This window comes from Myotis nattereri (assembly GCF_964212035.1).
Source record: "Myotis nattereri genome assembly, chromosome: 3".
Classification (NCBI taxonomy): domain Eukaryota; kingdom Metazoa; phylum Chordata; class Mammalia; order Chiroptera; family Vespertilionidae; genus Myotis; species Myotis nattereri.
The window spans coordinates 58,074,465-58,090,629 of NC_138077.1; the positions used below are offsets into that span (position 1 = coordinate 58,074,465).

A 16,165-nucleotide genomic window follows, 5' to 3' on the forward strand; every position below is an offset into this window, starting at 1 on the left:
ACTGATCTAGCCCCTTCCTCCATCATGTCCCTCACCCATCTGATCGCCTCCAAGGCCCCAGTGCTCATCCGAGCCTCAGATGCACCCTAAAACCTACTCATGACCCCCCACCCTCCCACCCCCACCCCTCTCTCTAAGACTTTGCTTCCAATTTCCTCCTGGAGGCCTTCAAGAGATTTGCTTCACAAGTCCCCCTCCCTTTACCGGCCCGAGGGCATGCATGCTCATCTTTACTCTCAAGGGCACAGGGCGGCACCCTTTCATGCTGTTGGTCAAGGCAAGGAATGAGGACGGAAAACCAGGAGAGTCAGTCTAAAAGGATAAAGTTGGAGGGAGGGAACTGGTGCTATGTCATAACCCAAGTTTTTTCAAATTTTTTTTTTTAATGCCGGTATTAATCTGAACGGGAATGACATTTTGGCTGCACATAATAGTAAGAGTAACAACAGTGAGAGTTGAGAGGAATCACAAGCTCAGGAGAAACTTTCTTTGACTTCAGCACCTGACCAGTCTCCCCCTCCCGTGGCCGGCCTGCCCCCCGCAACCCACCGCCCCGCCGCAACCCCCTCCGCCTGCTCGCCGCCGCCCGCGCCCGAGCCCGAGCCCGAGCCCGCGCCCGAGCCCGAGCCCGAGCCCGAGCCCGCAGGACGGGGCGCCGGCCGCCGGTCCCCACCGCCCGGGGGACGCGGGACGGAACTACTCACTGCGCTGGGCCGCGAAGGGAAGGCTGCGAGGTAAGGAGAGGTGCGGCTGTGCGGGAGCGGGAACAGGGAGGGACTTCGCGGAAAGCGAACTAAACCTTTGCCGCTGGTGGGCGGGGCAGGGCGAGGGTGGGACGCACCCCCCGCCTCAGTCCAGGCATCGCACCGCCCGGAGCCGCCGCGCACCCGACGCCCGCCGGCAGCCATGGCCTCCTCGAACCCCAGCCCGCCCTCCCCGCTGCTGGTGCGGGTGTCCGAGCCCGGCCTGAACTTACGTCGGAAGCTGGAAGGCTACTTCCAGAGCCGGCAGTCGCGCGGCGGGGAGTGCACGGTCCGAGCCCTGGGCGCCGGCGCCTTCCGGGTGGAGTTCTTGGACCGGGCAGGTGAGCCGCAGGCCTGGGGCTGGGGCTTGGGGTGCAAAGGCCGTCCCTGTCCCCGGGGCCCGGCCGCACGGGGTTCCAGGCAGACCCAGAGCGATCAGAAGAGGGGAAAGGGCGGGAGGTGGCGGGGTGGGGTGGGAGTGGGGGGGACAGGAACTGGGGTCTCTTCAGCCCACGCGAGGATAGCGCCCAGAGGTGCCCGGTCGCTGATCTCGCCCGACTGCACCTTACCCTTGACACCTCCCAGCATCCTGGCCCTGACTCATCTTTCTCAGCTCTAACACCCTGCAGTCCCCCATAGGGCTGTGGCTCCTCGCCATTTAGATATTCCACTTTCATGTTTTAAGTAATTATTCCATTGATTTATGTTTGAGGATTACAAAAATAATATATGCCCACCACATAAAAGAGAGAAAGAAAAGAATAAAGAGCAACACCTGGAGATAAGCAATGTGAACATTTTGGTGTATTTCTTCCAGCCTTTTTCTATAAATGTCAGAACACACATGTATATTTACAAAATTCTGAGTCTGCACTGCTGACTCCCTGTTGTTGTTTTTAATCCACGTTATGTGAGTACTATGCCATCTGATTGAAAAAGGAAACCCCAGACAGTTTCAGAGACATGACTTGTCACGAGTTGTCAATGTTTTATTATCCTTGAGCTTTCATTTGTGCAAGAAAATTGAAGCTGCCCATGTGAGAGTTTTGAATAGTTCCCTCACATAAACACCCTCCCCACAAGTAGGGAGCAGCCCTCACTGGGAGGGTGCTTGGGTGGGATACAGGTGCCTGAATAGAGGATTGTTTGACATCACTCCCTTGTTTTTGTGTATGTGTGTGTTTAATGTCTCCACTGAAGCTAAGAAGGGAGTGTTGGATAAAGGAGAGCACCAAATTATGGTTGACGACAAACTTGTGACTATTTTCCTGGAACGCACTGAAATTTCAGTAGAGAAGAATGGAATGTCTCAAGTGCAAAGACAGTCACAAGGGGCAAGGTCTGGTGAGAAGCATCCAAATGAAGAACATATTCCTAATTCTGTGGATTCCTGTGTCCAAAAGGTGAGTATTGAAAGGAGGTAGGTGTGTATTTGCAACTTCCTCTCCAGTCGCCATATGTTTCATTATTGTCTCAAAACCATTGGCTGAGCACTTACTATGAGCCAGGCACTGTTTCAGGCACTGGGACCCAGAGGACAACAAGTCCCTGCTGGGGGGGGGGGGGGGGGGCACTACATAAAAGGACAATAAGCAAGTAAACCAAATAAGAAGACAAAGGAGGTCTTGCTACTTCTGACCAGGAGTCAGAGACAAAGTCTCTGAGGTGACATTTGGCCTGAGACTTAAATGAGAAGGAGCTAGCCATGCCAAGACTCATTTGACAAATCAATATCAACTGCCTACGGTGTGCCAGGCACTGTCACAGAAGCTGGGGACACAGCCAGCTACATAGCAGACCCTGCCCTCAAGGACCTTACATTCTAGTGAGGGATACAGATCCTATAGTAAACAAATCTTCCTATAGAATAAAAGGCTAATATGCAAATTGTCCCCTCGGAAGTTCGACTGCCTGCTATGATGTGTGCTGACCACCAGGGGGCAGTGTGGAATGAACAAAGGCCCCAGCAAGCAGCCAGAAGGCCCTGATCAGGCCTGATCACCAGGCAGGCTTGGAGACCCTACCCATGCTCGAATTTCATGCACCAGGCCTCTAGTTGATTTATAATAAAACTAGAGGCCCGGTACATGAAATTCGTGTATGGGGGGGGGGGGGGGATGTTCCCTCAGCCCGGCCTGTGAAATCTGGGACTCCTTGGGTAGTGTCCCTAGGCCTGGCCAGCGATCAGGGCCTTTGGGGCTTTCCTTCCCCTGGCTGCCGGCAGCTGGCCTCGCCTCTGTTGCTGCCACTGCTTGCCATTTGTGCCGTGCTGCCTCCTACCTCCCCCCTGCCAGTTGCCACCCTCTGCAGGTGACAGGCATGGAATGCGATTGCTTGCCTGGCCTGGGCCTCCCTCTGTGGGCAATTGCTGGCAGGCCCCGCACACCCGCCACCCAGATTGCGGTGCCCCCAGATTGATCTTCATGCAGCGGGAGGCCCTGCCCATCCAACACAGTGCCGCCAGTCGGGTAACCTGGGCCTCCCACTTTTGTGCAATTGCTCACCCGGCCGGGGCTCTGCGATAAATCGCTGTACAGAGGGTAGCCTGGGCCTCCCTCTTTGGGGTGATTGCAGAGCTCCCCCATCCCCCAAATTGATTGCTTTGCCTGGGTCTCCCCCTGCAGGGTGATCATGGGGTGATGGTGGGGCCCCCAGAATAATTGCATCGCACCCACCTTGGCTGGCCTGGCGCCGGTGTGTGTCATAGTACGGTTGTCCTGATGGTCTGCTGTTCGGTCGTTCGGTCGATTTGCATATTACACTTTTATTATTTATAGATGTCTGACAGTGATAAGTGCTAGGAAGAAGAATAAAGCAGGGTAAATGACAGTGACAAGACCATTACTTTGGGATATCTGGAAAAACTTCTTGAATGAGGTAACATCTGAGTAGAGACATGCATGAAGTAAGGGAGCTAGCTAAGTGGATATTGGGGGGAAGAATGTTCTAAGAGGGGAGCACAAGAACAAAGGCCTCAAAATGGGAGCTTATATCGTGAGCCCTGAAGCTTCAAGAAGGAAGGCCAGTGGGCTAGAGGGCAGTGAGCAAGGGAGAGAGTGATATGAGAGGAACTTGGAGAGGTAACAAGAAGTCAGGTTTTTGGGGATGAAAGTAAGGACTTTGGACTTTCACTTAAATGTTAGGGGATTCATCAGATGGTTTTGAGCCAGGGAGTGGAGTGATCTGATTTATGTCTCTAAAGCAGCGGTTCTCAACCTGTGCATCCCAACCCCTTTGGGGGTCGATCAACCCTATCACAGGGGTCACCTAAGACCATCGGAAAACACATATGTAATTACATATTGTTTTTGTGATTAATCACTATGCTTTAGTTATGTTCAATTTGTAACAATGAAAATACATCCTGCATATCAGATATTTGCATTACGATTCATAACAGTAGCAAAATTACAGTTATGAAGTAGCAACGAAAATAACTTTATGGTTAGGGGTCACCACAGCATGAAAAACTGTATTAAAGGGTCGCGGCATTAGGAAGGTTGAGAGCCACTGCTCTAAAGGATCACTTTGGCTGCTGTGTGGGTAACTGATTTTAGAAAGGGGCTAGAGTGGAAGGTCAGAGCCCACTTGGGAGGAGGTGCTGCAGGCCAAGTGCAAGATGAGAATGGCTTGGACTTCAGCTGGTTCTAATCAAGGTGTAAGAAGTGACTGGATTCAGTAAACATTTTGAAGGAAGATCTAGAAAGATGGTACATGCAGAGGAAATAGCGTGTGCAAAGATCCTGAGAGGGAACAAAACATTAGAAATCTTCCTTTTTTTATTCCATTTAATTTGCCTATATATTTTTTTAGCCTAATTTGTTGTGCTTGCCTTATACTTGAGCTACTAAAGGCTAGGTAGGGTGTAGAGGACTCAGCAACATTGCATGCTCTTAGGTGTTTAGTTAAAAAAAAAAAAAAAAAGGAGGGGGGTCGAAGACTAGAAAAAACAGAGGAAAAAACATCCTCCTCAGATTTATGGGTCCCTTCTTGGCTTACAGACTCTTGTGAGAAACACAGCAGCTTTCCTGAAAAGACAAAGTGCCTTCCTTCCATCAAACAGATAGTGGCAGAATCCAGATTGCTTGTCCACAGAACCTTTAAAATATGCTCATGTCCAAGCTCTACATTTACATCAGAATCTCTGGAGATGTGCCCTAGACCTTGGTTTATGTTTTGTTTTTTCCCCCCTCTTTTTTAACTTCCCAGGTGGTTCTAAATATGCAGACAGGGCTGAGCATCTCTGACTGGGCTATACATAGCTCCATCCTCTGTGAAAAGGATTTGAAAGAACAAATCTAAGGGAGGACATAGTAGTTATTTCTCTAGTCTTTAGACATTCTCCTTAGAAGAGACTGTAGGCCTGGATGTCTGAAAGATTTCATTTGTTCCTTTTAAATTTTCAGATCTTCCTTAGTGTCACAGCTGACCTGAACTGTAGCCTGTTCTCTAAAGAGCAGAGGGAACACATAACCACTCTTTGCCCCAATGTCAGAAGATTGGAGGGCTCCGATGGAATTGAGAAGGTGTGTGGTGACTTCAGAGATATTGAAAAAATACATGGCTTCTTGAGTGAGCAACTCCTAAAAAGTGAGCAGAAACAGGAATCAGCCCCTTTGACAACAGAGAGGGAGCCACTCCATCAGCAGGACCAGAAGAGCCGTGTTTCTCCCTCTGAACCAAGAACGAAGTCAGAAGGAAAAGGCAGTTGTTACAAAGTTCCCTTGCCTTTATTTGAATACTTCAAAAATACCTACCCTGAAAAAATAAACTCGATAGAGAAAAGATTTGGTGTAAAAATAAAAAGCCAGGAGAGTTCTCTGAATATGGTCGCTTTATACTTCACCTCAAGTCAATCAGGTGACCTCAGAGCAGCCGAAGAGACTTTTGTCAGTGAATTTCAGAAAAGCATAGGAAATATGGAGCAGGAATGTGTTGCATTAGCAGACAAGAAGCAGGCAAATAACGTCAATCAGGGATTTTATCACCAACCTAGAAAGCTTTTTATAAAGGAGAACGAAGGAGAATTACCTCTCCCTGGGACCCAAGATGACATTTCAGCTGCCGGACATTTTCTTGCCCCCCAAATCTCTGAAAGTCTTGTCAAGGTACCTGTGAAAATATTGCCTCCTGCGTGCATGATGAATGGAATTGAGGTTGACACGGCTCGCTATAAGTGTTTAGAAGCTGAATTACTCCGGGAGATATCAGAGATAGAAAAAAAGTACAACACTCAAAGTAAGATTTTGGGGAAAGGTGATAAAACCTGCATTCTATTTGAACCTAAGGACAAGGAGGTAGATCTGTCTGTGCATGCTTATGCAAATTTCGTTGATGCCTATCACCATTTTTCTTGTCAGCTGATGAGAGAAGTTGTTCCTTTGGCCAAGGAGAGAAAGCACTTATATGGGATCAAGTTTGCTGATAACTTTAGAAAAAGACATCCAGGTGTAGACTTCATGCTAAATCAAGGATCAATTACTTTTATTGGATTGCCCAATCACATAGCAAAGGCAAAACAATATGTGTTAAAAACAGGGGGGATGTCCCCATTAGCTGGAGAGAAATCCAATGAGGATCATGAAACACCCATGGACATTGATAGTGATGATTCAGAAACATTTTTACCAACATCCCAGCGCTCTGCCAGTCCTGGGGCATCAGGGATGAACAAGGAAGAGGATATGTGTGCCATCTGTATGGAGCCCATTAATAACAAGCTGGTGCTACCAAAGTGCAAGCACGAATTCTGCACCCCTTGTATCACCGAAGCCATGAGATATAAGCCAGTCTGTCCTGTGTGCCAGACTGTTTATGGTGTCCAGAAAGGGAGCCAGCCAGAGGGAACGATGTCTGTCAATTTTGTAAGACATTCACTTCCAGGTTATGAAAGCTATGGCTCCATCGTGATTAAGTATGATATGAGAGGAGGCATACAAACAGTAAGTGTGTCTGAGATCCCTGTGTTTCTTTCCAGTGTGCTAGGGTGACCAATGCAAAAGAAACTGCTTTTGCCAATTAGTAGATTTCCCAGTGACTTAATTCTATGGTCATATTTCTAAGGCTTTAAGTAGTGATGAAGTTAACAGTGTTAGCTTAGAACTTACCTTTTGTGTCTGTTAAGGGGGAGGAAGGGTGGGTGGTGATTATGTGTTAGGGTGGATGGTATTCCCAGCATGAATTTAGGGAAAGAGGAGAAATATGAATTATTGGGAATATGAGCAAAATTTCTATACTTTTTTTGATTTACTCTATCTGCAAATGAACACATCTATCCTGTACAGTAAAATTTAGACTCGTGAGTGTTTTCATGTGACATTGTTTTGTCTTCACACAGGAAGAGCACCCAAACCCAGGAAAGCCATATTCTGGAACAAAGCGAACTGCATTCTTGCCTAATAACAAGGAAGGGAAGGAGGTTTTGACACTGCTTCAAAAGGCCTTTGCCCAAAAGCTAATTTTCACAGTCGGGGTTTCTCCAGTTTCGGGAATGTCAGACATCACTACATGGAATGATATCCACCACAAAACCTCCAGGATTGGGGGACCAGAAAGGTGAGAACGTTTTGAAATACAATGATTGCCAAACAGAATTTAGAAGTTGTACGCTATGGCAATTTAAGGATATGGCTGTAAGGGACTATTTATAGCAGTGGAATTGGATACAGTCTTTTGAGAGATGTTAATCTCAAAGGCAGAACGGTTGGTTCCCATCACCTTCTAAATGTATGATACAGTTGTTATATAGTTAACTTTTGCATTAAAATGCAAGGATCTTCAGAATCCAAAATCAATGATATCTCAGATGACTTGATTTGAGGTTTCCTGTTTATTTGAAGGGTAGATCCTTGGAATGTTACTTACTTTGCCTTCTTTTAGGATCATCCTTCAATCTACCCCCTCCTCCCATTAGTCCGCAGAAATCCTTAATTTACTTGGCTAATAGTACTCTAGAAAAGCTCTTATTTAATGTTGCGAAAGTTGTATTGTAGGCAACCCAATTGTTCTTAGTGAAATTCAGATAGAATAGCTCAGATCCTTAATATACAAAAGGGTCCTGAGATTTTTGCAAATTCTCCAAATTTGAAAATCCTCCAGTAGCATATACCACATATATATGTGTGTGTGTGTGTGTGTGTGTGTGTGTAAATGTGGGAGAAACAACTGTAATAATCAATTACAGTTTGTTTAATTTTGTGTGTATATATATATACAAACATATATATATAATAAAATATATACTACACTATATTTTTATTTTTTATATATTTTATTGATTTCTTACAGAGAGCAATAGAGAGTTAGAAACAGCGATGAGAGAGAAACATCAATCAGCTGCCTCCTGCACACACCTTACTGGGTATGTGCCTGCAACCAAGGTACATGCCCTTGACCGGAATCGAACCCGGGACCCTTGACTCTGCAGGCCGATGCTCTGTCCATTGAGCCAAACCGGTTAGGGCTACTCTATATTTTTATATATAACATGTTTTTATTTATTCATTTTTTTAAATTAAATATTGTTCAGATTATTACAGTTGTTTCTCTTTTTTACCCCCCATAGCTCCCCTCCACCCAGTTCCCACCCCACGCTCTGACCTCCCTCCCCCCGGCTGTCCTCATCAATAGGGGCACGATTTTTGTACAGTCACTTCCCGCCACCCCACACCCCTTCGCCCCCCCCCCCCGAAAATTCTCAGTCCACTCCCTTTCTATGCCCCTGATTCTATTATATTCACCAGTTTATTCTGTTCATCAGATTTTGGATTCACTTGATTTTTAGATTCACTTGTTGATAGATATGTATTTGTTTTGTCATAATTTTTATCTTTACCTTTTTCTTCTTCTTCCTCTTCTTAAAGAATACCTTTCAGCATTTCATATAATACTGGTTTGGTGGTGATGGACTCCTTTAACTTTTTCTTCTCTGTGAAGCTCTTTATCTGACCTTCAATTCTGAATGATAGCTTTGCTGGGTAAAGTAATCTTGGTTGTAGGTTCTTGCTATTCATCACTTTGAATATTTTTTGCCACGCCCTTCTGGCCTGCATAGTTTCTGTTGAGAAATCAGCTGACAATTGTACGGGTACCTCCTTGTAGGTAATTAACTGTTTTTTTCTTGCTGCTTTTAAGATTCTCTCTTTGTCTTTTGCTCTTGGCATTTTAATGATGATGTGTCTTGGTGTGGTCCTCTTTGGATTCCTTTTGTTTGGGGTTCTCTGCGCTTCCTGGGCTTGTAAGTCTATTTCTTTCACCAGGTAGGGGAAGTTTTCTGTCATTATTTCTCCAAATAGGTTTTCAATATCTTGCTCTCTCTCTTCTCCTGGCACCCCCATAATTCGGATGTTGGTTCGCTTGAAGTTGTCCCAGAGGCTCCTTACACTATCTTCGTATTTTTGGATTTTTTTTGCTTTTCTGGTTGGGTGTTTTTTGCTTCTTCATATTTCAAATCTTTGACTTGATTCATGCGATCCTCTAGTCTGCTGTTGGAACTCTGTATAATATTCTTTATTTCAGTCAGTGTATGCTTAATTTCTACTTGGTCCTTTTTCATATCCTCAAGTGTCTCACTAAATTAATCAGCGGTTTCTAGAAAATTCTTGAAAAACCTTATAAGTGTGGTTTTGAACTCTATATCCAGTAGTTTGCGTTCCTCCATTTCTGTCATTTGTGACCTGTTTCTTTATCTCCGCATTTTTATGCTTTCCTGTGTTGACAGAGTGGCTTTCTGTGCTAGGTGTCCTATAGGGCCCAGTGCCTCAGCCTCCCCAGTTACCTGACGTGCACACTCTTGGTGCACCCCTTTGTGGGCTTTGTACACAGTCTTGTTGTAGTTAAGTCTTGATTGTTGTTGGTATCACTCGGAGGAATTGATCTCCAGGCCAGCTGGCTATGAGAATCAGCTGTGTCTACAGTGGGAGAACTTCTGTGCTGGAGATACCCTTATGTGGCAAGCCTTGCTTCAGTTAGGCCAGCTGGGCAAACTACGGCCCGTGGGCCAGATCCGGCCCGTTTGAAATGAATAAAACTAAAAAAAAAAAAAGACCGTACCCTTTTATGTAATGATGTTTACTTTGAATTTATATTAGTTCACACAAACACTCCATCCATGCTTTTGTTCCGGCCCTCCGGTCCAGTTTAAGAACCCATTGTGGCCCTCGAGTCAAAAAGTTTGCCAACCCCTGAGTTAGGCTTTGGTGCTCACTGAGTCTGCCCCTTGAGTGTGTCCATTATGGATCTGGGGAGTTGTAATCTGGATGGTCCTACTCTGACCACTGGGTACACTGGCTCATGGATCTCTAAGGAGGTGCTAATTTAGCCTCTGCCTGAGGCTACCCAGCAGGAGCTATGGAGAGATCTACAAATTGCTTTTCTTTGTTTGGGGTTTGGAGGTGCCTACATGAGGCCCAGCTTTGAAGCAATGCAAGCTGCTGTGGGGCCTTGGGCCTTCTTTTGGAAGTTCTGGGTTTCTCTGACCCAGCTGCAGTTTGTTAGGTAATTTTCAGATTGCAAAGGGCCAGGCCATTCATATGCAAAAGCCTCTGCACACAACTTGGGTGGGGCGGGGTCTCAGGGAATCAACAGCGTGGAGCAAACAGCTATGGCTGATCCTCAGCCCTGCCCTAAGAGGCCCCAGGTCTCAGTGTCCCTCGGTAATCACTGCAGCACCTCTGAGAGAAAGCCGGCCTCGAGTTCCCCTCTCCGCCCCCCGCCCCCCGCTGCCAGACAGTCCAGTTTCTCCCAGTATGAGTCTAGGTCCTGAGAGACTCACCTGGAACTGGAGTTCAGAGCAGTTAGGAGCTTGTATCTCCCTCCCGATAGAAAAAGACAACCACATCCTCAGTTGCCAGCCCTTTCCGCATGTGCCTCCGTACCTCTGCACTTTACTTCCGCACATCCTCTGAGTCTCAGTGTGCTTTTCTCTTTCCTTCTAGTTGTAGAATTTCCACTCAGCCAGCCTTCCTGTGGTTCTGGATGATGTCTGTTTTGTCTTTTAGTTGTAGTTTTAAAGTGGTTGTATGAGACAGCAATTTCAGGTGTTGACCTATGCCACCATCTTGGTTTCTCCTGTAACATGTTTTTAATATATTTTATACTTTTTATACATTTACAGTATAGTATAACTTTATTAGAGTCACAGCTTAGCACAAGCTGAAAATAAAAAGTCTTATTGGGAGGCACATCCTAGACCAGTGATGGCGAACCTTTTGAGCTCGGCGTGTCAGCATTTTGAAAACCCTAACTTAACTCTTGTGCCGTGTCACATATAGAAATTTTTTGATATTTGCAACCATAGTAAAACAAAGATGTATATTTTTGATGTTTATTTTATATATTTAAATGCCATTTAACAAAGAAAAATCAACCAAAAAAATGAGTTCACGTGTCACCTCTGACACGCATGTCATAGGTTTGCCATCACTGTCTTAGACAGACAGCAACGCTCACTGACTAGCTGAATGACTAACATCTGCACACATACAAGTGGTTATAATTCATCCACATCCAGTATTGCTTGTTAATGTTTGCAACACAATATTAATGCCAGGGGCCTGCTGTACAGAATCTTTAAAACCATGTGTGAAACTAAGGGGCTTTTCCTTCTGCAGGTATGGTTATCCTGATCCTAATTATCTGAAACGTGTCAAGCAGGAGCTGAAAGATAAAGGAATTGAGTAAGAAGACTGCTGGAAGGATATTTTGAGCCAAGCGTTCCAAAGACACAGTTGAAAAGGCAGAGTAAATACCAATCTAAATCTTAATGTAGAAACAACCTTTAAAAATACTCATCTCAAGGGGATTCACGTAAGAGTAAGAATCTGATAGTCTGTCATTTCTGTAGTGTCACCTTTTATAGAAGATAAAAGCCCCAAAGATCTATGTGATTTTTGCTGCAGAGGTGTTGTGCCTCATTCTTGTGTTATTGTTGGGGGGGATGGAGTGCTGTGGGTCTGAAATCGTATTCTGTCCTTTTCAGTTGAAATACTAGCTGCCAATTGATCCTTTTTAAATTACCATCTCTTGGTGGTCCTTTAGTTTTTGATTGTTGGTTGGTTGGTTACCTCTTTAAGTACCCTAAAGGTAATATCCTAGTGTGAATGAGGGAGGGGAGATGCTTTGGTTAAAGAAAATTAAGACACATTTCCCTCCTTGATGGCCAGAAAAGTGACCAGGAGCAAAGATTGTGCAACCTTTGCTAATAAATAGTATAAGGCTATTATTTTTCATGATATAGAGCCTGGTATATACTGTTGGTGCATAATGTATTTTTGCTGCATGACTCAGGATGCTAATACCCCAGCAGAGGGATATATGCTCCCGAAATCTTTAGCAGAGGCAGGAGTAAGGAAGTCATTTCTGGAGTCCTTACCACTGATTTGAAAACTGAGTTTCTTATTTGGTTACCCACATCCCAGCCTCTCTCTGAAAATGATGAACAAGATGTCTTTTTCTTTTCCTAAAGATACACATACACACACACATATATTTTTGGTCAGAGGGTAATAGTTAATATTTATTGTGGACTTATTGTGTCCCCTTTATAAGATCTTTATATCTGTGTCATTGATACCATTAGTATCCCTATTTTATAACTGAGAAAACTGACGAAAAGAAAGCATACCTTGACAAAGGTCACATAGTTATTAAGTAGAAGTGCTGGGATTTGAAGGAGATAGTCTGGCTGCAAGGCTTCTACACCCCAGAGCTATACTGCCTCCCATAGGGGGACTTCTCCATGGAGCGACTGAGTAGTTCCTGTTATTCTGGGCTTCTCTCAAAAACACATTCCTACACCTTGCTCACAGCACATTTCCTCCAAAGAAGTCCTATTTGAAGAACTTAAAAACCCAGAATCTTTTCCTTTATCTAGAGAGTTGAGGAAGCTTAAACGAAATGATAGGCCTTAAAAATATTAGATGATGCATTTAATTTTTGATTATTCATTAAAATCTTCACCATTGTGAGTAGTTATTGTGTATCTATTAAACCTTTAGCTAAATTTGCTCCAAAACACCAAAAGTTTGATTCCTGCTTAGGTCTAGATTCTTGATTACAATGTAGTGTGTGCATAGGCAGTTTAATGGTGTGAGTGGTTGGTGAGCCTTTAGATTGTTGCTTTTGCTCCATGTGAGGTATTATCGGCGGTATCTGCTTTAAATAAAGTTAAATATTAGGAACAGATGGTCTGTGTTCTTTCCCTACTCCTTTTTTCTTTTTCCTCAGGTTGAGATTCTCGTGGTTTCCTACAACACATTCAGTGTACAACAAAATTACTTTTGAGTCCACTGCTGTCATTTTCAGCTGTGAAAAATCACATTTCTTAATATTTTTCCTCCTTAACACAGAGTACTACAAAGGTAAGAGTAGGCTGCAGTTTCATCTCTTCTCTCCTTCCCACGACCCCACCCCTTGGATTCAACTAATTTACTAGAGTGACTCCTAGAATTCAGGAAACCAATTTATTCCCTAAATTATCCGTGTATTACAAAAGGATAAAACTCAGAAATGACTGACCAGATGGTAAGAGATGCACAGGGCAAGGCATGTAGGAAAGAGCATGGAGCTTCCCTGCCATCTGAACTACAAAGACATGGTTGATTAAACTTCATTTCCAGCTCCTCTCTCCTCCCCAGATGTCAGGGAGTGGGACTGAAAGTTCCAACCCTCTAATCATGTGGTTGGCTCCTCTGGTAACCAGACCCCATTTTTAGTCACCTTGATGGGGAGCATAAGACATATTGTGGGGGCTAGCAATCTGAATTTGTTCCAGTAACCTGCCTTCTACTGCACACTCTTGCTAGCCGATAAGTAACTCCATTTGTGAAAGAATGTAGACTAGCAGCGGGACTCTGTACCTAGTTATTCAGTATCCCTAATGCACATTCCTGATAGCCTATAAGGAAGTCAGTGCCCCATCCTTAATTATCTGATCTTGCAAGACATATTTACCTAAATACTTCCAATTTACAAGGATGTAACAGGTTACATAAACCAAGGATGTAACAGCTTAACTAGAGGGAGGTCACTGGCACCATCCAGGATGGACATTAGCTACAGTCTAAGTTAACCATCTAACTGACGCGAGGGGGGCTGTGGGAGTCCACTACAGAAGCTTGGTAGTTAGGAAACGAGACACAGAAATATATACAGAGAAAATCTCATTGTCTAAGTGGTTCAGGATCTGGATTTTAAGTCTCCTGAACTGGCAGCGCGGCTTTGAATAAAGGTTTACTTTCCTGAACCTCGGAGTGTACAACTGTCCTTTCTTCCGAGCCAATTCCATAACAACTTCATTATAACAAGTCACCTCATTAACATAAAATACATCTTTATGGGCTCTCAGCTTTCGGGAAAGTCCAAGGATCTTAGGTCTGTGCCACAAACTGGGACAAATACCAAATACATATGATAAATTTCCTATTATAAATTACAACATCACAGATAGCATCAAAGCAATCAGCAGAAATATCAAACCTTTGTGCTACTTCTTACATTTATCCTGGGGTGTAGTACTGGCTTTGCTTGGATTGCCATATGGGAGTTGGATACCATTTTCTTCTCTATTGATTGGGTTCTGAGTCCTCCAAAACAGATCCTTAGGCAAAAATCAAGATGTTAGCAACTTGTTTGGGAGGTGCAAACCCAGGTCAGTGAAAGAAGGACAAACAAAAAGGGAAGTGAGGTCAACTAAGATGTGATACAGTGCAATGCCATGGGTTATCATTCCAACCACTGCTTTGAAAAGACACCGCAGATCACTCCACAGCTTTATTTGCTTGGCATAGGAGTCGAAAAGGACTGCAGAAATGATGTTGAAATGCCTGATTTTATAGAGGAGGAAACTTAGTTTTAGTTCCTGGGAAAACAACAGGTAATATAAAATATATCACAGTAATAGTACATTGATATATAGTCTTAGTGGCACCTTTGGCTTCTCCCCCTTGTCCTGCATGTCCATCATCACTAGTCCTGACTCCCCTTCACTTCAAATCTCACTACCCCATTGGCATTTTCATAGTTCTCTTACCAGAATGATTAAAATACCCACATAAAACTCTCTCTGTCCCCAACTCTCTTCCTTCTCTTACTGCAAACTATTTTTTGAGAAAATTAGCTCTGATCTCATCACTCCTCTGATGATATGCTATTAGTGATTCTCTAATGCCCAGAGCAGTGCTTGTGAAACTTGATCTTGTGTCAGAATCATTGGAGGGCTCAATAAAATGCAGATTGCTAAGACCTATCCCCAGAGTTTCTGACCCAGTAGGTGTGAAGTTGGGGCCATGAATTTGCATTTCTAACAAGTTTCAACTGCTGCTGCTGCTGCTAGTGGTCTTCAGTCCACATTTTTGAGGACCACTGGCCTAGAAACTCCCCAGCATGGCCATCAGGGGTTTCTCATTCTGCTTTGCTTAGCTCATGTCCCTTCCTCCTCACCAAGTTCCTACAGTCTAGTCACACCAGACCACCAGCTTTTCCAAATCATAGTCCATACATTTAGTATTATGGCCTTTGCTCTATGCATTCTCTCTCTAGAATGCCTTTCCACCTCCTTCTTTTAGGAATCTCCTACTCATCATTTAAGGTCTCAAATGCCACTATTGCAGAAACTTCATTCAATCTTGTCTCCAAATTATGAATCACATAATTCCCTCTGTTCCTCATAATTTATATATATATAATCTATTAATGTTGTGATTCCTGAGAAAGAAGATGCCCACTAAAAAGAACCGCTAGTGGCTAACTGGGCTCAAGTTAAAAACAAACAAATAAAAACAGCCTAGCCGTCATTTTTACACAGGAAACTCTCATGTAAACTGCACTTCAGGGAAAAACCTGCACTGAATTACCTGCCTCTGCCCTGAACTGCCTGCCTGTATGGTGTTTCTGCCATCTCAGCCAGCCCTTATAAAGGAATTCCTGAAGTCCTGTTTCAACCAATAGAACTGAGGCTTTTCCCATCTAATCAGAGCTGTGCAGCTATATCCCCACCTGCTTCTTCACCAACGAATCCAAATGGCTCAGACCAATAAGGACAATGTCTTTTGGAACAATCAAATGGTGAGGATTTGAAGTCCTCATTTGCATAAGGACAGGCCAATCAGGGACAAGGGGCAGGGACTTCAGTCTATATAAATCCGCTTTCCTCTGTCCCTGAGAGCACACTTTCTGTTTCCACCAAAAACTGTGTTTCCCTGGCTGGAGCTAAAACTCAGAAGATGTCTCACTGGAGCAGAGCGGGATAGACCAGCACAGGCAGAGCAGACTGGCACAGAACAAAGCAGATGAGTGAGGAGAAGAGCAGAGTATTTCGCTTGAGAGGGGTCTGACCCAAGGGCCATCTCACACCCCTGCTGTATCACAATGAGCTGTTTTGCATTAAATAGAGTTTCCTTCTTACTGCACCCCAAATTGGAGAT

General features: G+C 44.4%; 1 protein-coding gene across 1 annotated transcript; it reads left to right on the forward strand.

The window, feature by feature from the left end:
• Positions 1-906: 906 nt before the first annotated feature.
• On the forward strand, positions 907-12,920 carry LOC308517240 (E3 ubiquitin-protein ligase DTX3L-like; the record flags this gene model as incomplete). The annotated part of the gene is made up of 5 exons (XM_081088353.1): positions 907-1,084; positions 1,944-2,146; positions 5,150-6,685; positions 7,081-7,298; positions 11,354-12,920. The coding sequence occupies 5 exons, from the start codon at positions 907-909 to the stop codon at positions 11,421-11,423; spliced, it is 2,205 nt and encodes a 734-aa protein (XP_080944479.1). The 3' UTR covers positions 11,424-12,920.
• Between the last annotated feature and the right edge of the window lie 3,245 nt (positions 12,921-16,165).